At 36.3% G+C, this 26,812-nt stretch overlaps 1 protein-coding gene across 3 annotated transcripts in view; it reads left to right on the top strand.

Annotated features, from left to right (window-relative positions):
- The window catches only part of STK24 (serine/threonine kinase 24), a 63,540-nt gene that overhangs the window by 14,251 nt on the left and 22,477 nt on the right, over positions 1–26,812 (top strand). For 2 of the 3 annotated variants that reach the window (XM_063336723.1, XM_063336731.1), the window contains exons 2-3: positions 2,972–3,202; positions 25,000–25,056. In XM_063336723.1, the coding sequence (XP_063192793.1) occupies positions 2,972–3,202; positions 25,000–25,056 (288 nt within the window). Of the gene's footprint in view, positions 1–2,971; positions 3,203–14,542; positions 14,681–24,999; positions 25,057–26,812 lie in introns of those variants that run through there. The other variant, XM_063336740.1, reaches the window with a different exon arrangement.

Genomic DNA, 26,812 nt, shown 5'->3' with positions numbered 1-26,812 from the left:
GGTGAATGGTTGCTTTACTTGTGGGGAATAGTAAAGGTCTTTGTTCTTTGACTAAACAAGCTGGAAACTGAGACAGGATGATTGCAATTTCACACTTCTGAACAGCAAAACTATTCAAAACAAAAACCAAACTAACTCAAGTGGTTATGGAAACTAAAAGTTCTGTAATCATTAGTTCTAAATGTTCCAGAAGTTGTTTTTGATTTGCCACAATTTGCATTCTGTGACACACTTTGAAGGAAATGTTCTAGTGGTAGAGATGTAGCTCCTTATCAAACAGGGTGATTAGCTTTATCCTTTTGCAGCAGCTGTTGCTGTTCCATTCTGTGGTTTCTAGCAATCTTCGGTGTGCTCAGTTATATGAAGGCTACTTTATTGGTTCCCTTTATTTTAATATTAGTAGGAAAAAGCTAATGCTTAGTGAAAGCTTGCAAAGAGTAGAGTCACCTAAACTGTACTGAGTGCATCTATGGAAGACATTTTCTCTTTTCAGTCATATAGAGAGAATATTTATAAAACTCTTTGTTTATTTTGGCTCTGTTGGAAGTATTTATAAAACCAAACAAACATATTTGGAGAGAATCCTTTCCATATGCAATCTTGGAAAAATGAATGGGAACTGGCCACTCATGTGCTTGCAAATTCATCAGTTCATTTAAGTATCTGGAGGCCTGATCTATCCATTTTGGAAATAGAGCAGGTCATTAAAGAGAGACCAACTGGTAGTTTTCCAAGATCACTAGTTGCCAGTAGTTAAGGCGCTCACTTCAAACACCTGGTCTACTGAGAAGAATGTTCAGACTTTCTCACAGAGCAAGTTAACTTTTTTTTTCTTTTTAAAAAAATCCCAGCTACTACCTCCTGTTGCTCAGAACAAAGTGAGAAAATGGCAACTTTTAAATTTTAAAAGTAAGAAATGAAGTTATGAAAGTTCTGATTTGGGAAGGAAAAGGGTTTTTTTTATAACTAGTGATTTCACAAGGAACTTCGAGAAAGACCTATTATTATTAATAATTTTAATTATATTAATACCAGCTATTATGGAGAAATTAATTTTTCAAAATGTCTAAAAAATTTGATTGTAAAAAACCCCAAAAATTTAAAATCAAACAGGAACAATTCTTCCCTGTTTCTCAGGACTTCCAGGAACAGTTATCTTCCCTGCTTTTCTGTAAGTATTAACACAAAATAACTGGGAAAATGTTCTTTTGCAGTTGTTTTATAAAACTGTCAGCCTAACACCAGAATCCCAAGAGCTGTAAAAATGAGGCTGTGAGAGTTTTGCAAGTTTCTGAATATTGTGGTGTCATGAAGTAATGGGCTTTAATATACGATTGTAGTAGATGTTTGAGGGGTTGAGGGGAAAAGGGACAATAAGGGGTCAATACCTACCACCAACAGATCTCAAAGAGCTGCTGGCAGGTAGTAGCCCTTGTATTTTTCTCTGTATGAACAACTGCAGTACACTACGACTTTGAGTAGTGCTGACTTTTTTGTCTCTGGAGGTGAAACACAGAATTTTTCAGACAGCTGTGACTAGGATTGATTTATGGCTTACCCAAATGCCTTTGTAATGATGTAATGCTTAGATTCCTGTGACTAGTGAATGGAACTAGAAGGCTTGTGTGGATGGATTAGGCGTGCACAGCTCTCTACAGCACATCATCTCAAATTATAACACAGTAGATATGAAAGCATAGAATAATAATTGTCTCCCACTAGGGAAAATATCTGATGCAAGTGTTAAGGTTTATTTTTATTCATGGAGAATTCACAGAGAAGACTGTTTTTAATATTGACAAAAGAGCATTCTATGGGACATGAGGAAAATTGCTACAGCACCGGGTGGTTTTATACTTATTTAGGCATGACGGAATTTTTCTTGTATGAGCCTTTTTCTGTATCAACAATGTGTTTTCACTTAGTTAGCATGAACCTCATCTGTTTAAGAACAATAACAAGTCTTTTGAAGTGTTTGTTTTATTTCTTAAGGGAAAGATTCTAAGCAGTCCTATCCTGTTTTCCTTTGTTTCATGACTATTGCTTCTACCTATGACTTCCCAGTTTAGTTGTTGTAATTTATAGCAAGGCTCCTTGCTGTTAGATTAAGAAGGTACACAATGGAAGTTACCATCCATGCACTGAAAGTGAGAAGTCTAAGAGCAGCAGTAGCTAGCTGAATACTTGACAGTGGAGAAAAAACAAATACGGCAGAGTGGTCGGCCTAGGTCTTACATTTGTATGCTTAGGTGAGTGCTTGTAGTTTTCATGTGACTATTCAAATCAAGATAGCTGGGAACAGGATGTTTTTTAGGAGTGAATGACTTTACCCAACTGAGAGAAGAAGAAAAGAAAAATAAATCCTACTCCAGAAAACTTTGGGGTCAGGGATAAGGAGGGCATATGGCAGCTCATGCAGGTGATCTTTAGTAGGAGAAAGTTTGCCACATCAAACAAATGGAAATAGTAATCTGTGCACTGAAGAATGGGACCAAAATCCTTAAAAGGATGAGATATGTGAAAAATTCAAGAGAGTAGGACCCTGGCTTCTGGGAAGGAACCGATTTCAAGAGAAAAGGGTAGACAAAAGGTTTTCCTTTATTCATAGTGGTATTTGATCTATTTCGGTTTTAATAGAAAGCAAATCTTTGTAAAGATCTTTCCTTCTTGGTGCCTGGGTGCAGTTTATTGGCAAAGAAAGAGAAATTGAGGTAGCAGCATTTTCTGATGCCAGATAGAACAAAACCCTGTCACAGGGACAGTGTTAAATTTGTATTTTATATACAGGGAAGCATAAATATTGCAGTGTGTACATATAAGGGATGTAGAAAGAATGTGTTAATTATGAGATAGAAAAAGAATAGCTGGATAAATAGGAACATGTAGAATTTGAAGTGTTTGTTGCCTTTAAAAGATCACATTTTGTTTTAATGTTACAAATACTGAGTAACTTTTCTCTTATTTTTAACAGACTCTGAAGGCAGACCCAGAAGAACTGTTTACAAAACTGGAGAAAATTGGTAAGGGCTCTTTTGGTGAAGTTTTTAAAGGAATTGACAATCGGACTCAGAAGGTGGTTGCTATAAAAATTATTGACCTGGAAGAAGCAGAAGATGAAATAGAAGACATCCAACAAGAAATCACAGTGCTGAGTCAGTGTGACAGTCCATATGTAACTAAATATTATGGATCCTATTTAAAGGTAAGATGCTCACAGATGATGGTGATTTGATTTTATAAGTAATCTTTTCCAAGTTATCCAATCATTCCTGTTTTTGTTGGCAAGGTTTCAGTCAGACCTCAGTTGAAGACAAATATATTTTTGTCCTTTCGGTTCTAAAGAAAGAATGAGTTACTATATTTTGTGAATCATGTGACAGAACTTACTGGAAAAATAAATGCACATGTCTTTTGCTATTTCTGTACAAAAATAAATTACTTTAAGTAACATCATTTTTTTAAGCTTTAAGTAATATGTTTAGATTCTCTTAATATTAGGAGAATGTAACTCTGTTGTTTAAATTCAGAAAATATAACCTAAGTCTGCATTTGAATTGTCAAAACATTAAAAACATTAAAAATCAGCAGTTTTGCAAAGCTTGAAAGTTTTTGTCAAGGTTTGATTAGTGGCAAAGCTTAGGTTGCCTTTGAAAGAAGACCGATCCTAGACTTGGTCCCAGTGGTTTAAAAATGAAAATCTAAAAGTTTGCATATTAGCAAGCAGTACATTAGCTGTAAGTGAAGCTAATGGATGGGGTTTCCGTTAACTGCCTTCTGAATCTGTTTCCCTTCCCTCCCACTGCCATATTAATTCATTTCAGGGTTGAGTTTTAAGTATGCCAGAAAGAGGTGTGTGTTTTTGTTTTTTTTTTTTTTTTTAATTGGATGGATATAGTGATTTATTACCTCTAGAAGGCAGTGGAAATATCTGGAAGCTTTTGGTGGTACTATATTTCTTTCATCAGACTTTGTCCCCATCTGGATAGCTCTTTCTTTTATGACAATGAGATGACAATCTTGATAAGAGATTTTTCTCTTTACAGGGTTTGAAGTTACAAGTAGGCAGGAAATACTTTAATTTTCAGTCTACTTTTTTCTTTTTTGGAAGCATTCTGTTTATTAGCAAAGACATGAAGGTTCTGAAAGGGGTACCCAATTTTATCTCTGGATTTCTGAGATTGACAGTTAGTTTCCGAGGAAAAAAGGACTTTTTCTGAATCCAGGAGATGCATTACTCAAGGCAACAGACAGTTTTTCCTTTCTTCCTTGCTTGACCATCTTATCACTGAAGGCTTTGTGAATAGTTTCAGACTGGTAACCTGTCACCAGTACTGGACTTAGAAGTTCTGTATATTTTAGATCTCAGAAGCATCAGGAGGGACATAATTGATCACAGTAAATTGGTTAAATTTTTCGTCATGGCTTTTATTGCTACTTTTGAAATTTCTGAGTCTAGGTTTGATATTTAAGTGAAGTATGGCAAAAAGGCAAAAGTGGTATTTCTCTCCTGGACTTTCTCTCTGCTTCAAATCTGTTCATTTTAGAGGATGAACAGTAAGATCTTACAGGATATGTGAAATAAAATACAAGAAAAATAGTTATAAGTTTGATGGGAATGCCACCTAATAGGTTTTTAAAATGTATAATAGCAATATGTCTGAATAAAGAGAATCCAGTGTCCAAATCTGAACTGAGTGAATGTTAACATTTTGTGTAGATAGGATGGCAACTGTACCTTTTTCTAATTGAAGGCAAGAGAAGACTGTAGGACTCGGTAGCCTGAATAGGTTTGGCTAGATGTGTCAGTAGTGATATTTGTGCTCATTGCTGTGAGGAGGACCTTCTGAAAATACTTGTGCCTTCCGCATCACTTCTGTTAAGCGCATTAGCCTGTGAGTTTACCAACTTGCATCAATTTTCTAAGATACCGCACTAACAGTGGCCATGCGTGACTCGGTTGCTTTTGGAGGAAAGTACAGCTCTTTCTACAGCTAGTAGTGTTTATTCATTATTTCAGTTCTTTGTGAATATATGTTGTTTTCTAAGACACTTGGAACTACAGAACTTTTGGTCTTCAAAAACCTAATTTCTTTATGCTGTTAAAAATTAATATGTGGTGGTTATTAGCTGATGCTGAAGGGACAGAATCTTTGCAAAGGAAACATTTTGCAGTTCTATTAGCTTTCTAAAGTAAGGGTCAGCTCTTGTTACCAGATAGTAATTATATATATATGTGTGTGTCTCTCTATATATAGACACACACACACACATATGTATGTATATATATATATGTATGTATATATGTGTGTGTGTGTATATATATATATATATATAGACACACACACACAGAGTTAAAAAGAACCATAGTAATGTTTAAATTACTTGGTTAATATCCTTGGCTAAGAGTCTACGTTTATTTGTTGCAGATCTTTGTTGTATTTGCAAGCCAGGACTGCCATATGTAGTTCTAAGGGTCTGACTGTCTCTTAACTCTGTTTCTGACAATGTGATAATCTGTCACCAAGAATGTTCAACACATTAATTTTCTGCATCTTGAGTGATTAGGAGACATAATTTCTTCCATGATTGGACAGTTTATTTCTAATTGCAGGAAAGGTATTAATGTTTTCTTGCAGAATGAACTTCTTTGAAGTAAGCAAGTGGGAAAATGATAGAATCTTCTGTTATATTGCCAGCCACTGCAGCAATTATTATTCTTTAAAGCTTGTGCAGTGTGATAGGTGCTGACCATGTGTCTGTTGGATCTTGGATAGAAAGAGGTACTGTTTATAAGGAACTCTTAAGTTGATTTTCTATAAATTATTTTTGGCAGACAAATAGAAATTCCAATAACAATTTCAGTCTCATTTTTTTTCCTTCTAGCTCAGTCTTTATTTCCCTAGGTTTCTTGCATATCCTTTGGTGAGCTGAAGAGGTGTCTTATTATGTAATAACTTCTTTCCTAAGCATTCCCATGTCAGTTGTTAAGTAGGAATAAGTATCTTCTATGAGAACTTTTTGGTATTTATTTTGTGATAACAAGCTTCAAGATACTGAAAAAGAAAAATTTCTGTATTTCTATCCCATGTTGGGACACTGCAGACCTGATGATTAGTATTTCACGTCCCTTTCTAGAACAATTTTATGCAATTGCAGAATACCTGCTGTGACATCCTTTAAAATATTTGACAGATTTTGAGAGGCATTCTGTATTTTCAGGTTGATGGGCATTGTCATGGAGACTTGGAGACTTTTATATTTTTGAAGGTTTTCTAGTTAGCCAGAATGTTCTGGGGTGGTTGTTGGTGTAGATTTTTTTTTTTTTTTTTAAAAACATCTGAATCTTTGAGAAATCCTTATATTGTTCTTCATTCCCTGTTATTCCACACCTCCTTCAATCAAGCTACAGGGTTATACATGCCAGTGAGTTAAGGAACCTGTTGCTTGAAATTTTAGAAGGCTTATTTAATACTGCTGTAGTTGCCTGAGGCCTCTTACTGTCTTCGGATGATGTTTGTGAGAATACCTTGTCAAGCTCTTGGTGTCTACTGCATGATACACATGGAAGTACAACTTGAAATGAGTATTAATTTTTAATGCGTTAAAGGCAGTTACTTTGTCCTAGACACTTATATTTAAAAACAATTTTTAGCTACTTTTTAGAGTAGGGTGATAAATGCCTTGTTAAATTTTCTTACTCTATATTTTTTTATATCCCAACTTCATCTTCTCAGAAATGTGTAGTCCAGAGACTAAGCCATATGTGTTCATGTGAGGTATCACTGCTTTAACACAGTGAGTCTTAAATAAAAAGCAGCTTGCATAGAGCAAGTCTTCCGTTCCCTCTAGACTTTGTTCTTTACATCTGTTGTTGGAGGTTTATGTATAAATGCTGTGGTCAGAGTTCATTCAAATAGAGCAATAAGCAATAGTAAAGTGGGTACCAGTTTAGATTGTCATTCTGAATATAAATCAATTTCTGGAACATCTTTTTGTCAGAAGCACTAAGGTTTTTATATAAAACAGAAATGCAAATACTCCTTTCTAAAGCCACATTTTAAAATATGATGTCTTCATGTTCCCATTCTATTGGGAACAAAGGGCTTTTGTCTACTGTAGGAGATAGTAACTGACTAGAATGTTGCTCTTAAAGCATATCGCAGCACCATGGTTTATATGGGTGCATATATCTAGAGGGATTGCATATATATACCTCTATCTAGAGGGATTGCTGTTCCTTATCTGCCATGGTGTGTTAAAAACCTGTATCAATGTTCCTTAATGAAGTAGGCTTAGCAAAATAGGCAGTGGCACCGTTATCTCTCTGCTCTGGGAACCATATCTATCTTTGCTGTCTTCCAAATGAAAGGTTCATCTGTTCCATCTATGATCTGATTAAATGCTCCCTGGATACAAGAACTATAGTTCTTTTTAGGTCCGTATAAAATTCATGAGAAACTTCTCTCCGTCTGTTTACTCCTTTAGATTTTAGGTAACAGCATCCAGATAGGGATAGTGGAATAGGGATTCTTTGTGTTTCTTGTTAGATTTATTTTTTGATTTTTCTTATAAAATAGTTTAAAGTTGGTTGCTGTCTCTCCTGATTTTTGCTATACTGTAACTCTTTAGAAGTATTGTTATGCTATTTATTCTAAGAGTTTTTCCGTCTAGGAGTTTGTCAGCTCTGCTTTTTGTATCTTGCTCTGCTTTACCAGTTTTTCAAGAGCGTAGTTATATTTGGATCTGAAGTTGTTTCTCTTGTCCTTTTTAGACCAAGTTGTTTGGAATCTGTTTTATTTCCAAGATTCAGATGCCTCCCTGAAAATGTTTCTACAGTTTTGTTAGTAACTTTTAATTACTTCTTTATTATAACTTCATAACACCTCCATATTTCTTTGATCTTGGATTGTTATTTAGAAATACATGAGAGGAAATTATTTTGTCTTTATCTTTAAATGGTTGAAGAATAAAGTTTCATGGCTCTTTTTGCATATTTTCCCCCTTCTTTTACTCAGACAATTTCCCATTCTGTAAAAGTATTTTAAGAATTCCTAAAAAAACCCCCCAGCGTTTATAAGAAGAGCTGTTGCTGGTAAGGTTCGTAAAGGATAGCTGCTGTCCATTTTCATTTTAGTGTTTATACCTGTATGGGTTTTTATTTCATGTCTAGGATATAATATACCTACTGCTGTAAGTCAAGCTGGTGTTTATATAGACTGCAAGAAAGCAGAAGATAGCTTCTAGTTAAATTTAATGAACGACACAATTTATGAATGACACAATATGCCCTCTTAAAAAAACCCATGCCACTTCTGTGAAGTTTGATTAACTGAGCCCTGTAGAACAACGAGTTCAGGCAAATGAAGTCTAGAAATAAAGATTTATTTTTGAAAAGCAGTGATTCTGAAAGTAACATATAGTTTATTTTAGGTAATCAGATGAACGTGAAGTTTGTAAGTAAAGCTGTGGCTGAGCCAAAATAAATCTTGTATTGGCTAGGTCTTTGGCGTACCTGGCATCAGTGAGGCCATTCTTGGAATAATACAGCCAGTTCACAGTGTGGCTGGAAAACTGTAATGGCTTCAGTAAAGAGCTTTAGAACAGTTTGAGATTTGGAAAACCTGTATTCCAGAGAAAGACGGAAGATCAGGCTTGATTTTGTTTATCCGAGAGAAGGTTCGGAAGTGATTTGATGTGTACATATGAAAGCTTTTCTGTGTTTAAGTGCTGATAGTTCAGTGCTTTCTAATCTATTACGCCAAAATGTGACAAGATGTAATTGCTGAGTGGTCAAGCTAAGCAAATTTAATCTGGTAATCACACACACTTTTTTAAAGGGAAGGTAGCTTAAATATTGGAAAGGTTTATATGAGGTGGATTTTATGTCACTTGCAGTTTTTTTTTAAATCAGTATTTGCTGAATTTAAAGAAGCCTAAGCTTGCACGCCTTAGGAAACTCAGGGACATTAATGTGGCTATATTGAATATTATTGCCACAGCAATTTAGGTAATGTAAATTTGAGTGTGGGTGTTCATATGTGACTTCAGTAAGTTTTAAGTCGATGTCCTTTCGCTTTACAGGTTTAACTGGTTTACCTTAACATTTATGAGCATCTCTGAACTGATGTGACCTTAAATGTATGCTGTGTGTCAGCCAGAAGTTAATGGACTTGGTGCATTCTGTCCTCATTTGATATAGCAGGCAGCCTGTGGCAGGTTACATTGTGATTGGCAGGGTGAGAGAGCAGAGCGGAGATTTTCCCATTTAACATTGGGACAGTAGAATCCACTGCAACAAGCACTGCTTCAATTGCAGTGGTAGTAGGAGTTTCTTGATGTTCCATCACTTGTGTGCTCAGCCTCACAGCAGCAACTAGTGCCCTTTCAGACTTGACTTCTGCAAACCACAGTCACTGAACTTTGGATGGGGGTTAGGCACGCTTAAATAAAAAAAACCCAAACCTGTAACTATCTCTTGTTTTGCCTGCTACAATTGCAACCATGTTGTCATTAGTGCATTTTAAGAGGGGTCGAGGTGACGGAGCGTCTTTTCTGTTCTCTTGACCAAAGCCAGATGGAATTGCCTTATCTCACAGGCTCCTGTGAGACAGTCCCTATTCTGGTATGCTTACTTTTCTTCTGACGCCCCTGGTAACCCCCTCTGTTCCCACCAAGCATCACTAACCTCCAGAGGAGTTGAACAAGTGTTGCCTTCATTTGTCCTTAGTAAATGTGAAACTGACATCTGGCTGGACAGCCCTGAAAGAGGTATCAAGAGGGTTTCTGACATGGTTCTGCTAGGCTTTCAGATCTAGCCAGTCTGCTGATTTAAAGAACAAGTTGAAAGCTTCCATTGATACAGTCCCTAATGGCCATAAATAAGACTAAGGCAAAAGGGTGTGAAAGAACCTGTGAACTCTGTCTATCTCTGGCGCAGGTGGTTTTCCTGTGAGGCCCTGTTTTCATACTTAAAATAGTTTGTTATTTCTGAAATAAAATTGTTATTTCAGAGATGGTTACCTTGCAACTTAGACCCTTTGTTGCCTATAGTCTTTACTACTTGTGTTTTTCCGTGTAGCCATTTGCTGTGCTCTTTAATGAGAAAGGAGTCCCTTGTTTGTGTTGTCTTTATTCAAATATATTGTTTTGAGTGTGTATTTAGAAATTTTTTTATTTCACTACTTTCCTTTAACAGTCCAAGGGATTATTGTCATTTTCTGGAATCTGCATCATATTGTCCTATTTTTCTGAATCTGTAGGAAAAACCTACCTAGTAAACAATGGTTGCTTCAAGAATTTTCCCATTTAACACTGTAATCAGCTCTGCACTGTTACTCTTTTATGGCTAAGTTATTCTCACTGTACGAGTGTATCAAGATTGGGAAGCATCACTAGTATATCTCAAAAAAACTCGAGAGTTTGTGATAACTGTATTTTGCATAATCCAACATTTAGGTACTTAACTGTGTCATGTTATTCTGATCTTGTTTTAAATCAAAATTTAGAAAGCTCAATGTAAAATACCATTTCTTGGAAGTAATGTGTTTGTGGTGTTCTTGTTGTGAGGGCTTTAAAAGCTGCTTCTGTACTGCTCTGATTGCTGGCTTCTTCTGTATGAAATGCTCTGTGCATCATTTCTCATCTCAGTACTTGCCTTTAGGCAGATCTAACAGGTAGTTGCTGCTGAAATAGGCAGCAACAGTATCTTATTCCCCATCCTGCTTTCATGTTCCCGCCGTTTTACTTATATTGGATCTGTTGACGGTAGACTGACTGTTTCACTGGGGAAACCAGTTTCCCCAATAACTTGGCTTTTGAAAAGGGCAAACCCCAAACCCTTACAGATTAGCCAGTTCAGACTTGTGGCTTCAAAATTGCTAGGTCTGTTGCAGGAAAGGGGAGAGAAAAAAAAAAAAAAAAAAAAAAAAAAAAAAAAGGTGGAGTTGGATGGCCCAGCAATTGGGAGGTGGAGGGAGAGAGAAGGACCACTGTTTTTTGTAACGACTTGCTTCTAGATTAGCTGTAACCTGAAGTCTTGTATTTAGTTTGGCCATGCAGATCGGGATGATATGGCATTGCTTTATAACAGTATGTAATATTGTTTATATCGAATGTCCTTCTGTATCTTGTGTGTTAACTGCTACCCTCACTGCTGCAGGCCTGTGAGATATCTGAAAAGGGAGTACTAGTATGGCATCTAGGTGCAAACTTTTTTCTGCTGCTGCTGAAAGGGCAAGTTCCACTCTCCCTCGTGGCTGGCCACTTCCTCACACTGGCAGTAGCGGCTAGGTGTGAAATGGCTCAGCTCACTGAGTAGGCAGGGGACTAATTGCCCTTTTTTTTGTTTGTTTATTTTTTTTTTCTCTTTTTTTTTCTTTTAAGGAGGTGGGAGATTTTACACTGCTGGTTCAGATTTATGGAGCGCACTGCTGAATCATTGCTTATGAAGCTTCTTTGATCAGCAAACAGTAATGCTGAAAAAAAGTATGTGTCTGTCTATGTATTTGTGCCCAGGTTTAGGTGGAGTAGTTCCATGGGCTGGTTCCCCATCTTGTTGCCCAAATAGGCTTCCTGGCACAAGGCTTTTCAGCTAGAATGTGACCAATGGCACTATCAGGTGGCTGCCAATTTATTGAGACCGTGTTCTCATGTACCTTTAAAACATTTGCCATTTCAATTGAAAACTTCTTTCTTTACATACCTCTGTTCTAATCTTGTGCTCTTACATACTTACTATGTTTGTGTCATATCTTTATGTGAACATGAGGTAGTTTGTATTGCTCAGTTGACTTTCTTTTACTTCAATATACTTTAGCATTTATACAGTTCTTTGGGTCAAAAGAATTCTTCTAGGTCTTCCTATGGTCTGTATGGAGATAGTTGTATAAAAGCAGAAAAGTCACATATAAGAGAATATTATCTTATGGCATGTTACAGAACATGTTAATAACCATATTAAAGTGGTTGAATGTAGAACTTTGAGAAACTTAGTTGGAAAAAGTTGGTTAGACTCAAAAATATTAAACTTTAAAAGGAAAGTTCCATGGTGAGTAAGTTTATGGACTGTTATTAGTTCAAAAACATCGCAGTTCTTGTATTCAGGGGAGCCAGTGTTTTCAACCAAATTCTTAATGTTCTTTCCATCTAGTTTTTTCCTTATACTACCACATTTGTAACCTGTTGCATAACAGTTGGGGTAAAAGTCACCATCTGGAGGTATTAAGGCTTTCTCTCTGCTTTCTTCAGCAGTTGCTTGAAACGACAATTTGTAAGGAGACAAAAACATAGGGGAGGAAGGCAGAATGGAAATGGTGGATGTGAATAGAAGGTGGTTTTAGCAGTAATTAGAGGTCGGGGAAGAGTTGTAAACAGAAAAAGTGAAAAACAATTATTGTTTTCAGAAAAATTGTGTCTTACAGGGATCGGAGCGATGAGCTTGTCAGAAGTCTGAGTTGAAGATCCTGGGCAATTCTAGGGTTGATACATACAACTTCATTAGTAGTAAGAGTTTTGAAGAAGGATTGGCCTATGAATGTTCTATAGAGGAAGGAGTGGAATGTAATAGCAATGTGAATGGAAAAGGTGAATGGAAAAGAGGAGTAAAGATTTACAACCTGCAGAGCTGGCTGCAAAGGTGTTGCAAGTTATATACACAAGTGGTGAAAAAAGGATTAAACTGATGTGTGGATTGATATTTGTGCAAAGAAGTAAACTTGAGTTGTACCTTTCATTTTCAATTTAATTTGATGTAATGGGTAAACAGGAACAGATGTAAACATTAGCGTAGCTATTTTTTTGACAATGGAGGTAAAGAGGTTCTTGTGCCTCATATTTTCTGTTGGAAGTTTGTTTCTGGTCCAGAGAGGGGAGTATTTCATAAAACCCCTGAGTGTTACTGATGGGAACTACTCCAGTCAAATAGGCTTAAGATACGTAGGTGCAAATAGGATGACGTTTTTGTTGAAGAAAAAAATACTAATCTCAGTATTCATCAGATGCAAGGTTCATTTGTTAGTTCTGGTTTTCTTGTAATGCAATTTGTCTGAACGAGTTGATTCTGTAAACTAATGCTGATTTCCTTTTGCTTCTGATTTCCCATTTTGGGACTTTGTACAGTTTATTAGTAACCATTTGAGGTATCTCTCAGTAAAATTCAGTTCCGTGTGGAGCTTTGATTATGGGTTACGTTTTTGTGTTTCTTGCCTTCTCAATGACTACCTGTAAGACATTAATAGAGGAAACATTGGGATTGTTGTAGAACCACCTTTGTGTGCCTCTTTAAAAAAACTTCCTGGGGAAAAAGATTGCCACAGATTGCAGTTACGTTTTTTCCCCCCTGAGGTTGTGTGTGCTTATGAAGTGGTTATTTGCCTAGTGGACAGGGAAGAGGAGGGGGATGACTATTGTCTGCCACGCTAGGTAATAAAAAACTTGAAAGTTAAAAGGGTAATGCTTGTAAGGGACAGGATTTTTGCTCTCCCACAGCTGTTTTTAGAAGTGAGAAGAGGGAAAATGGCTGTACGCAGGTGGGAAGAGGATGAGTATGGGCTCGCATACACTTAATGTTCCAAAGAAGTGGTTACCCAGTCCTTTAGGAAGTGAAATATGTACACTTCTTCAGTTACTGTGTAAGTTTCTTGTGTTTACTATCTGGGAACTGGTTTTGCAGCCAAGACAAGAAATATGTGTCTGCTTGCTTCTACTATAATATACTTTGGTAGAAGAGCTCCATTAGTTTGGAGCTCTGGGAAATCATGTGCTTAATATGACATGCCTAGGCTTGTGACAGCCGGGCTATAAAAATTCATTTCTATGGTGGAAGGCTATGTGCCCAGGAAATGTGCCAAAGAGGCTGTGAATATGGACACTGTTAGAGATGACTCACACTGAGGAAAACATGGAGCTCGTGGCTCTAGCATGTTGGCATGCAAACACAAAAGTTTGCTAAGGGTTCTGCAGAAGGAATCTTTTATCAGTACTGTGACAGAACTTTCATTGTCTTTTTTTTTTTTTTTTTTTTTTTTCCCTAGCAAGTGGCTCTGCAAGCTCTGTTACAACTAGCTTATGGCAAAAAGAATGCATTTAAGGATTAATTGTGTACTGCTGTGGTAATTGCAAGAAGTAATTGTTGAAGAGTGACTGCTGCATTAGATTGTAGAATACATTGACTAGTATGTATGTCTAGAAATGAAAAAGTGATATTTTTTCTTGAGATCTGAAGAAGGCAGGAGTTTGAGTGTTGGAAAATTATTCCAAAGGCAAATAGCTTTTTAAAATACATATATACATGCATAAAATACTGTATACTAAGGTGGTTCTGCTTAGTCTGAAAAATCGTGTTGCCTGTGTTTTTCATGGAGTTCATAGTGTCCAAACTGGAATGAACAATTCTTCTCTTTCCTTAGTCTCTGTTCTGCATTGGCTACCCAGCAGATGCATTTATTTTTTCCTTTGTGGTTGAACATGTTAGATGGCTGACAAACCTTGATTAAAGGACATAAATGCGCCACATGCAAAACCACAATGATTTCTTTGATTGCAGGGACCTTTTGGCCAGCTTGCAGTAAGGACTTGTGTTTAGAAGAGAACCTTTGGGCTCACCTGTATCTCCCTCCCCTCAAAGGGATGGCAGCCCGAGGACAGCTAGCATTCATCCTGACGCCAAGAGACTTCAAAGGAGGTAAGCGCCTCAGAAATGCTCCCCAGACAAAATAATTCTCATCAGTCCTGCACCCCAGTGTGGTAATATTCTTTAGTACAGCATTACCATCTCCTAAACTTTTCTGTTCATGGCTCTTCATGAAAACTTTTTTGAGTACTCTGTGAGGCCTCATCAGATGGTTGCAGCCCCGTAAGTTTCATGGAGATGTCCATTGCTGTCAGTAATCCTTGTCCATTTGCTTAAGAACATGCCCCCAGTGGAAGAGAACAAGACATTTTGTATTTCCTGGGTTTGTACTCAGATATACACTCCTGGCCTTCCCTTATTTTGTTTTTCATATTTTGGATGAGGGTTCAAACTTGAGCTTTTTCGCAATTAATGATCCTTAAGGACAAAGTCAGGAAAAAAACCCAAACAACCCAACCAAAGCCTGCTTGCTCCACACGCTTTTAAAAGGCTTTTTTAAAAAATGGATCTCTGAATAATTCCTTAGTATTCAGATGATTTCCACCTAATTCTTTGTGTGTTTAATTTTCTAGTGAGCATTATCCCAGAAAAGTTCTGTAGAAACAAATTACCGCATTTCATTCTCCGCGACAGAAATACATCCTTGTTAAAGATGCTACCTAGATGTAGCACAGCTGTTTTTGTCTTCCAAATGCCTATGGAATAGTTATTTAGTAGAAAGAGCAATCTAAAATAAACAGAAGTTTACCTTGACATCAGAAATTTAAATGCAAAAATCCCATGTTAGTTTTAAAATTTATTTATTTATTTTATAAAAGACTTCTCAGGGGTTGATTTCTACCCCTTCCCCACCCACCTTCAGGTCACTTCTGCGAACACTCAGCTCTAGATCTTGCTTTTCTTGTTCTTATTCCAGTAAACATTATATGAAACCCACGTGACAGGAAACGTGAGGAAGAACTTTCTTGGGTTTTTTTGTTGTGTGGGAATTTTTTTTGTTTTGTTTTTCATTTTCTTTTTTAAATGGGAATGCTTGGGAGTGTAGTAGACGGTTAGTAAATATGAGTTATGTTTGCTGAACAGATTATTTTATTTTTTATTTTTTCCTAAGGGTGTGGATTTGGAGAGCATAGTTGGCACTCAGTAACAGACATAGCTTAAATGATCTAAGTCCTCTGTGACTGCAGGTACCCTGTTTAACAACTTTTGCCTTGGTTTTTCCATTTATGAGAGTGTATTATTTAACTGTTAGCTTGACTTTTTTAAGCCTAAGTAAGAGATTTCTGACTATGTAGAGTACTTTCAGTAACTGCCATCTAGCTAGCCTTTTTATTGGGCTTTACCACCTAAATACAAAGGTTCTGTAGACAGTGACTTAAATATGTTGAGGTAGTAAAGAAGTGGATTGTTCTATAAAATAATATCCTACCTCATCCTATAAAATAATATCGCACCTAATTCAACACTTATATAGCTTTGAACGTTATGAACAACTTGCAGATCCTCCACACTTATGTTTGCAGGTCCTGGCTATGTTGGTATGTTAAAGTAGCTTGGGTTTTGCTTGACTCTTTGGTTGTTTTTGGTTTTTATGGTTTTGGGGTTTTTTGTTTGGTTGGTTTTGTGTTTGTTGGTTGTTGTTGTTGGTTCCCCCCCCCCCCCCCCCCCAAATGCTGAGATTTCTTTTACAGTAGTCAGCTTCCCTAGTTTAGTTAGAAATTTTTTTTTGTAATCCTCTACATTTCATATGTCGCTTGTTCACTGTAGGAGTTTGGATTTTTTTTTTTTCTTAATGTATAGTCTTTCCATGATGTGTCATATCTATACCCCTTCTTCTGGTGTTAAGAGAGGCAAAACAGCCAACGGCAATTTTTTTCCTGGGAATTCTGGGGGGAAAAAGAAGTGTTAGAATACACTTTTTTTACCTCTACAAGGTATTACTGAATGTGCCAAAATGAGCAGTAGCACACTGCAGCTTGTGTAAATCTTACCAAGTTCATTCTGTTCCTGTAAGACAAGCTAAATCACAAATATAGTTTATTTTTATTAATGGGTTGCCCTCCTCTATGAGCAGATGAGAAGGAAACAAAGGCACATCTTTTTTCCTTCATTTGAGCGGCCGTTTAGTGTCAGTGAAAGTGGAGGCGTCTTTGTTTAGGGGTTTTTTTTTGGTGTTTTTGTTTAGTTTTTTTTTTTGTTGGGTTTAAAAATAAGGTTAGTCTTATGCCTGCTTCTCTAGGAATTCAGTAAGAGTAGAACCAGGGCTGAGAATTTCTGGAGTTCTTTCTAATCTAAAATAAAATATCTGTTGATGGACATACATTCTGATAAAATGAGAGACCTAGCTATAGGTGGGAAGTATTATATTATTTGGAGGCTCTGGTATTCATGAAATACTTAAATAAATCCTTTCAAATATAAATCTAGTTACTGCTTCGCCAGTTTTTCCTGGGGTGAACTGATGTTCACAGCAATATTCTTTCTCTTTGGGGCCTTTCAAATTGGTAGTAAAATTCAATCATTCATTTAAGAAGCAAGATCAATTTTAACTGTTTTCTTTAGTAGTATTGCAGATGATCTACTTCAGCATGGCTAGATTTTTGCTCATACTTTCTTGATGAATAGATTATCTTAATCTGAATTTTATAAGATCTGCTTTTGCTCCTCTTATACTCTGAAACCCCAAAGCAGGATATTAATTTCCAAGGTTAAAGATGGCTAATTCACTGCAGCTGTTGTTGCTTCAGTTATTTTTCACCTTTCTGAGAAAACTGGACAGTACTTGAAGACTCTGCTCTCAAAAATGGACTGTTAGTTGTGACAGGACGGTGGAGGTGGAAGGGGAAGGGAGAAGACAATTTATCCAGAGGATGTCTTTGGTGGCTAGGGCAACCTGGATGTCTTTAGCCTTGTTCTCTCATAAAATAGTTTTTCTTGTTCTCCAAAGCCAACAGTTGTCTTTCCATGCCATCTGACTTTCAGGTGCTCTGAAACAAGTGTCTTTAGGGAATACTGCAGTTTGGTTTTATTTAATGAAATCTGTAATGATACAAACAAATAGCTCCCCCTCTCATCCCCTCCTTATATAAAATGATACACCAATCTATACAAGTTTATGTTGTTGTAATGGGTGGAAATAGATGGAAAAACATTAGCAGATGAATAGATTGTGAAATGAAAGTTCAAGTGAAGGATCGACTGCATGATGAACTCAATGTGCTTCCTAGGAAGTGTTGGAATGATGGTGGCCTTTATTTCTCGTAATGAGGCTCGAGAACTTTTTGTTCATCAGATATGGGCAAAAAATAGTAGTGCTTACTAAGATTGCCTTTAAGAACAAACTATACTGTCTTAGAAAGTTTGCGTCAATTGGTACTGAAAGTTTTGTTTTTTTTCTGACTTTGTCTTCTGTGAAGGCAGTTTCAAAAGCTTGTAAAAACATTGTAGCCTTTCTTGATAGCTCTTACACAGTCATAGGACCCTAGATACGGAGTGGTAGAATTGGTTTGTCCGTTTTCAATGCAAAGAACTTGATTATTTACTATTTATACTAACAGAATTGGGTACCCATGATGTTCAAATTTTGGAGAAACTACAGTGTAAATAATTTTCTTTTGCAAACAGTAATTCTACCTGTTGTCACATCCCTTTCATCTGTCAAAAGAGTTATTATATGTCATTGAGCAATCCAACTGGCATCTGGATAGGCTGTTTGAGGTTCAAGGGTGCATTGCTGACCTCCTCTGTCCAGGGATTGCGTACTGGAAAGAATGGAACGAAAGCAGAAAGTGGTATGCTGTTCATTTTGCAATGTTAATATATGGCAGCACTTGATGATCTAGTCCTGATTAGATTTAAATTGAACCAATACTATATATAGGTAATATTTATAACTAGTCAAGAAATGACAAGGATTGAGGCCATGAGGTAGACCTCTGTGTATTCCTTGCCAAAACTATGCATTTGCTGAATAACAGTAATAGCCACCAAGAACTCACTTTTGGCAAATGGTATCTATTCTACTACGAATCTGTGGGTCTAGAAAATGAAAAGTCAACTAACACCTGCAAGGTTTGCAAATCCTGATGAGCTTGAAGGATCTAATGGCGATACATCAAGTCATAGGTGCCTTCTCTCTAAAGCCTAAACTAATAATTTTGTTGTATATGTGGTTTTTTTGATGAAAGGATAAACTCCAGGGGAAGGGCATTTAAAATATTTTGGAGTTCTTGATGCTTCTTGATATATGTTTTCAGGTTTGAAACAGTTGGCAAGGTTTAGTGTTGTTGTGGAAAGGTTTGAGAAAGGCAAGGGTAAGAGGAGCAAAACCCACAAATATATAAATGCCATTTTCTGTCACTACCTCAATGCATCACTTATGGCACAAGCAAAACTTAATTTTTTTTCTGATCGATCTGTATCTTGTCTCTGTGTATAAGCTCACAGATATCCATGTGAGTTAATAAATAATGAGATCTGAAATGCCAGGGTGTGCCTGTTCTTCATCCTGTATGACAAGACAGTAACTACTATTGTGACCGGGTGTTCAAAGGAGATGGTGAATGAATAAAAGAATGCCTGCGTCTTGGAGAATTCGGATGTACGAGTGATCAATATTCCTTAAGGTGTATTTCTCTTTGGTTACTCATTTCTTCCTCTTTTTATGAAGGGTGTAAGAACGATAAATGTTTTCAGATTAATTTTAAACAGGTGGTTTTGTGCTTCTGTTTTTGGGGGGTTGCACAGCTTCTTTTGGGGCCGGACCTTCTTTGCTGGAGGGGTTGTGAGTATCTTTGGCATTATGTGATTCTGCCACCTGGTGGCTTTGTCGAGCAGCACGGGCTTCAGATGCACAGTTAAAAGCCTAAGTGTGAAGAAATCCTGAAAAAAAAATTCTTTCTTTCCTTCCAAAACAGGGAATCAGTGGGCAAGGCTGCTTAAAGTAGATATAGAAGACAAGTTTCGTGATCTCTGCATCATGTTTTTGAAGTCAAGCATCTAAGAAACACTGTGCAAGTATCTAAGAAGCTTCTGGTTGCTACAGCTGTCAAACTTCCCTGGGTGTTTTTATATATGAAGTTAACAGAAGACAAATCTCTGTGAGGAGTAGTAACAACCTGTGGCAGGAATGCAACTTAGGTTATCCTGTTGCATACGTTGTGTATTTCAAGGTTCTTTTAGTGTGGTTTCTTAAGCTGGAAAGTCAGTATGAACATTAATACTGAATTTATACCAGTGTTGAGATATAAGTCTTTTTTTCTGGCCTGTATTACTGTGGCATATATATCAGTTAGACTGAAATTTTTATTGAACAAAATACCACACATTGTGCAATACGTATCAGTTTTGGAACTAGTTTGTTCTTTTCCAATTAGTTGAGGTATTATTCAGATTAGTCCAGGGCATTCTGTTTCTCTTTTTCAATACTGTAGCTTTTTCTGCTAATTTAGTGGTGGTAAAACTTTTAGTATATAGATCAAATTAAGCTTTATTTTGATCAGCAAATTGTTGCGTTATTACAATCAAGTATGTAACTTTGACATAAGTTAAAGTGCTTGGAAGTACAGATTCTAAGTGGAATTTGGAGATGGCTTGTCTCCAGAACTACACAAGCCTTTTGTACATATTTATAAATACCCTCTATTCTGCTGCTAATTGTGTACCATAAATTTAAGGTGGGAAATACCCTTTCTCACAATAAATTTAAAGTGGGAAATTCTATTTCTCAAAATAGGTGTGTGTGGGGGGGTTTATTTCACTTAGAACCAAACATGTTCTCGCTGTTGGACTACCGTTTTTAAATTGCATTAGTCGACTTTGTTGATTTAAGACTTTTAGTTAAATTCTAAATTACTGTACAGGTCATTTGGTGCTCTTCCTTCCGAATCCATCTAGTCCTCTTTCATGGCTCTGTTATGTTTTCTTCTGCACCTTCTCCTTCCCTCAAGCAAGGCGATTTAGAAACATTTTAATCAATGCGTACTGTGGCTTGATTGCTTTACTTCAATTTCTTCTGTATAATATCACAGTGCTAGGAAATGTGTGAGTTTGTTCTTAAAAAAAAAAATGCAAATTGTCTCTCAAGATAGGCTTCTCCATGTTTGTTCAGATGTTTTATTAACTTCGTAAGGACTTACAAACAAACATTTTAATCTTGATTACTTATTTCTGTATGTGTCTTCTATACTCTGATTTTGGTTAAAATGTACTTACGAGACTCTACAGGAGTTTTTTGGTGAGATGGCCTTTTTTTGGTGTATAGTCCTTGATTTTTGCATATTAGAAGTTCTTCATGTGCTGTAATTCCACTTAATTTACAAATACTTTCATGATATAACAGTGACTTAACAGAGGATGCTTCATTAGAGATAAAGCTGCTATTGTAAGGTTTTCGTGTGGTTCCAGAGTTACAATCAGAAGTCAAACCTCAAGAAGGGCAAACTAGTTTGGAAAGGATTTACAGAAACTCTGCCTTTCTGTAACAGAGCTGCTTTTAGATCCCAAAACTGTTCCTTTCCTCAGTTTCATGGCATCAGGGGAAAACCTCTTGTTCCTACTGTGAAAAAGGAAGTGTTCCATCTGCCCTCATTAATACGCTCATCTATGTTTATAGAGAAATAATAATCCTAAGTTTGGATTGATGACTCACCATGGCTTCACTGTATTTAGAAGAAAATTCAGTGCTGTGTTGTGCCTGATGCTTAACAGAAGAAAACTGATCTTATTTCAGATCTTAAAATGGACCACTGAACGTTGCTGGTCTCAGTATATAAGTGTAATATCCTCTTGAAAATATAAGTGATTATGTGTAATATGTGATTACTAATCTAGGCTATGGAAGAAAATTTAGCGCTTTGGTGTTCTGCTTGAGAGGAAAAGTGGGGAATGTATGCTGAAGAATGTGAGAAGTACAAGCAAAAAAAGAATTTGGGCAGCTTTAAAAAGCAAAATGACAGTAGGTGTTAGGGAATGTGAAGCATGCCAGAGATACTTGGAAAGGAAGGAAAGAAGGAGGCACATTGCTCTGGTGATGCCAAAGTCAATTGATAGTAGTGCTCTACTTGCCTTGTGCTGTTGTTACGTGGCATAAAGTAGCTATATATAGGTTACTGGCTCTATGTAGTAGAGTATGTATTAAGCAAATCATTAAAACTGTCTCACCAAAAGCATTTCTTTGCATTTTCTTGTTAAGCGATGTATGCAGATTTTAAAAAGGAATGCTAAAAAAAAAATTTCCAGCAAAAATTAGTTAAAGGTGATAGTAAGATTCTCTACAATAGTAATTACATCTGTTCAGATACTTCATATGAATAATGAAAACTTAAAAAAAAACACCACCAACAAAACATACATGAAATTGGGTAGTATTTCTGTGGCAAGGGGAAGGGGGAACCATAGGGAATTAAAAATCACTTTGAGTCTAGGGTAACAGATACCAAGATGCCGTAAGTGTAATAGATTGCTATTGCTTAGCTTCACACTGGGATACAGATGCAGTTATGTGTGTGTTCCCTAACTGCATTTCCATACTTTACTTGTTTTAAAATGTAGTATTACTGAGTTTACTGGAGCCATGGCTTTTATATTGTAAATTCAGACACATGGCCCCAAGCAGCTGATGAAAGTTTCAGGAGCAAAGACTGAGCAAACTAGGAAAAGAACTGAAAAGGATAAATGATGATTTTAAAAGACTATGAATTTTGTAATTTGTAGTTTTGTAATTGTGTTACATGATTGTGTAACTACGTAAATAAAATGATATTCTTAAATTTTTTAAAATTTATTTTCTGCTACTTCTAATTTCTAACTTTCAGCTGGTGAATTTAGTAGCTACTTTTATGGAGAAGTTATCTGTTGGGAAATTGTATCTTATTTCAAATTGTTAGCTTTTTAAATCCACGAGGTAATTGAGATGATACAAAAAGGCGAGATGTATCTCTTCTTGACTTCTTGGTATGGTTTGGTTTTGGTTTTTTTTATTTTTGAGAGGATGAAGGGGTTCGTTTGTCCTGCCTTGTTCTTTCCCACCCAGGCATTTCCATTGAAATGAAAAATAGTGATACAGTTGACATGTTTGCATTTAAATTACTATTAAAATTAAGTGTAAATTTTGCGGACGTGCAAAATTTGAATATTCAGGGAATTTCATCCAGCTTTAAAAGCATACTCAGAAGCATACTTGTTCTGGAACTGTTAGGACCCGGAGCCTTAAAGGGAAAGGCAAAATCTGAGAAACTCTTAGCAGCAAAATGAGTATTTCAGTACTATAAGGGACTCCCTCGGGATGACCAATAATTCTTGGAATATCTGTGGTGTCTGCAGAAAGTAAGCATTATTAAAATGCTGTATGTAGATACTTAGCTAGATTATATTTTAGAATTACTTTTTCCTCCCTAAAAATGTGTTCTGGCTCTTTTAAAATATTTTTAACAACACTGTGTTTGTAAGTAATATTAGTTGACTCCTGAAGAAAGGTATCTAAATTTAGCTGGATCTGTGTGTTAAAAATAGCGGATGATGAAGGAACTCTAATCTGGGATTTTACCTAAAAATAGTACAATTTTTGTAACCGGAGGTAGGTTGGGAGGGCTGTGCGCATTTACCTACAGAAAGTCCATCCTGAGACCAGAGAGGGGACAGATGCAGATGAAACCACAGCTATAATAACGACTAAAAGGCTTAAGTGAGTACTAAGGGCTAAAATGTTCTAATCCCTTAGGAGATTTAGAAAAAGTTATGTTCTGCATTACATTTGTCAGTTTTCTAAAAATTTCAATCCATCTTTATAGATGATTATTCAGAGTCTTACTTGCCCTGCCTGTGAGCTGTTATTTTTACATGAAGTTTTATTTTGCGGGCAAAGTAAAGGAATATTGTTGCTATTTATGTGTTCCTTACTTGGGGACCCCTGTGTTTTTTATGCTAGAAGTCTTGGGAATGTTTGGTACATGGAGTTAAAACTAACAAACCATAATATAACTTGATAATCATAAAACCTAAAATGAAACAATACCTTACCATATGTTCCATGCAGCAGTTTCATTTAAATATCTATCTGGTACATTTATGACCTTTCTTTAAAACATGTTTCAAGGTTGGTACTGCAAGGAAAAGGTGGACTAACTGCTTCTCTTAGTGTATTTGGGAATAAGATGCTGCGAACAACGGAAAGAAATTATTGGACCTAGTCTTTTTCTTAGCATAGTGTATTGTATACCTTGTGTTAAACGTTCCTATAGGATGTATCAAGCTTCCCCTTGAGAATATAGTAGCTTGATTTTTTTGTTGTTAGCTTTTATTTTACTAGCTAAAGCTAGCAAATTGCTAGAGTCATCTCAGATGAAGCAAGCTAGTAATAAAGATTATTTTTCTTGAACACAGTTTTTCAAAATCCTATACCATATATCAGGTGCATAAGTATTAGTGGAAGAAACTTGCCGGTGTTCTTCCTCAGGTCTGAGATAGATAATTGTTCAAAAAAATGAAACAATGCAGAGATGCAAAGAATAAATTTTAAATTGAGTTCAACCCAGACAGGAGTCAGGCTTGTTTAAGAAAGTATTTTGGAGTATCTCTACGGATAAAGATAATCAACAAAATCAAGACATTTTTTCTAATGAAAGTAAATATATTTTATGTAATGTATTTATTATTTGGTATTCTGAATGTCTATAATAAGAGTTTTAAAATGTAAGTTTATTCTCCTCTGTTTTCATTGAGTGGCCCCTGGCTGTCTCTTTCTTGTCTCAGAAGATACTTTTGCAAACTGTGCTAAGGAATGTGATAAGAACAAGTAGGTGGGTGGCTTTTGGGAGTTACTATGCTGATGAATTCAAGCCCAGAATACTTGTCCAGTTCTAGTCAGCATAAAGGCAAGAGGTTATGTTCTGCTACTTGACTCTGGTAGGGATTAAAGAGCAGTTTCTTCTTCCCTGGACACTGTCTGCATTCTAGTAGTATTAGTATCAGTACAATAAAGAGGTACCATGATATGAGCTTGAGTGTGACATTAAGAGCATGCACCAATTATTTGAAAGTAATGAACTTCTAATGTTTGTGCTCTTACTCATTGGTAAATGTGAAGTAGCTTTCCTCTTGTTAATTTAGATGAACAGAATTAAACTTTCTTGAACGCACATGATTGTGTAAATATCCTGTGACAGACTAAATTAATTCCTTATCAGATGGGACTAGAGATAGTGTATCTTTAAAGAATAATCCAAAGATATTTTGGAGGAACTGCTAAACATTAATGGTGTTTCAAAACTATAGATTCTTTCTTCAGCAAAAAGAATGGAACAAGTCCCACTAACTTAATAACTGATATTTTTCTTTTACACTTCATAAATTTCTTTGATTTTGTTTTGCAGGATACAAAATTATGGATAATAATGGAATATCTGGGTGGAGGCTCTGCCCTTGATCTAGTAAGTAAATTATGTATGATTTTTGTTATTTTAGGTCGTATTATTATTTTTCTATCTTATAATTCTGGAAACTATAATATGTCATTTGGCTATGACAAAGTTTGTTTCCAGTAAAGGAGAAAAAGTGTTTGTCAATGCTGGGAAAGTGTTATTTTCCATGAGGCAAGACTGATTATTTGTATAGATGGAAGGGAACTAAGCAACCTAATATTGGAAACAGGATATAAACATCTTGTAATGCTAATCTTCAGTCAGCCAGAGAGCACAAGTGGCTGAAAATAAGGTTTTTGTTTTTTTTTTTTTTCTTTTTTTCTTCTGTGTTTCTGCCACCACAGCTCCTCCTACTATATACATTTTAATTTATCTTCCTCACCACCACCACCCCCAGAAAAACAAACAAAAGTTTCCTTGTTTGAAGGCTCACTGGTGTCTAAATAGACAGAAACACAATTTAGGCTGGTATTAGAAAATATATTTCAAAGAAATAGGAGGAGCTGTGAATTCCCTCGAGGATAGAGAGGCCTTGCCAAGAGCCCTGGGTAGACCAGAGAGCTGGGAAATCACCAACCGTATGAAATTTAATGAGAGCAAATGCCGCATTCTGCACCTGGGACGGAGTACCCAATTTTGAATCATAATTCAAAAATTCGGTGCAGATTATGTTTTCTCTGACTTTAACCAAACAAAATCACACACCATCTTAAATTCATTGCGTATTTAAAAAATACTATTATAGAAATAAAAATAGATGTTTTACATATGTGAAAATTGTCATACCACTGGAAACAGAATATCTTGGTAGCATAGTTTGCTGTTCTCGAGTGAGGCAACAAATAAATGCTTGATGAAAGAGTGAAAGGAAAATGGCCAGTCTAGAGGGATTTTGCTGGTGACATCCAGAAGGCAGGAGGGGGTAATAAATGTGGGCTTCCTGCAGTTGTGCTGCTGTATTTTCACTGTAATTACTTTTTGGGACCTATTTATACCTTTAGTTTCCACATCCTGTTAGAAGGAGTTCTGTGGTTGTGTAGAAATTGATAATGTTCCTCATAAAGATATGCTGAAAAAAGTTTGTTATTGTTGTGATAGTTTTTTCCTGGCAGAAAAACAATTAGAAATTGGGTTTTCTTTTATGAATTAATTATCACTTTCTTCGTGCTTCAAAAAGGTGTAAAAGAGGAGAAAGAAAACAGATTGATCATATTTTCTTGTCCTTTTTTTTCTTAATCACACACATTTCACTTGTGTGATCACCACATGTTTATTCCCTAGGTTTGTTGCCTAGAAATAGTGCAAAGTCTTTGATCACATCCTAAAATGTTGTTGAAGAAATTGCGCCACAGAACTGAAATCATCATTTAAGTGTATATTAAGCATCTTGTGTGTGCTTCATTCATTTTCAATTTGTGTTCTGCTGCATGTTTTCCTAGTTCTAACACGCACATTATGGTTCTCAACTGGAATCTGGTAGGGCAGCTGGCGCATTTTATCATGTTTCCTTGTCTGAGGCAAGACTGAATGGGAACCTTGAATTCTGTGTTTGAAGTGTATACATGTCATGCTAGCCTGGTGTCTTCTCTACTTGAATATGCACTGACTTTTTTGAAAATCACACCTCACGAGAGAAAGAACGTTTAATGCAATTACATGTACGTTGTGGTTCCGTTTTGAGTATAGTTTAGGTTTGTGGCTGAGGTACAGGTGCTAATATTCTCAGCCCTAGTCTGTTTTCACTAACTTCCTCCTCAGTAAGGTA

This window comes from Chroicocephalus ridibundus, chromosome 1, assembly GCF_963924245.1.
Source record: "Chroicocephalus ridibundus chromosome 1, bChrRid1.1, whole genome shotgun sequence".
Taxonomy (NCBI): Eukaryota; Metazoa; Chordata; class Aves; order Charadriiformes; family Laridae; genus Chroicocephalus; species Chroicocephalus ridibundus.
This window is presented reverse-complemented; position numbering and strand designations above follow the sequence as displayed.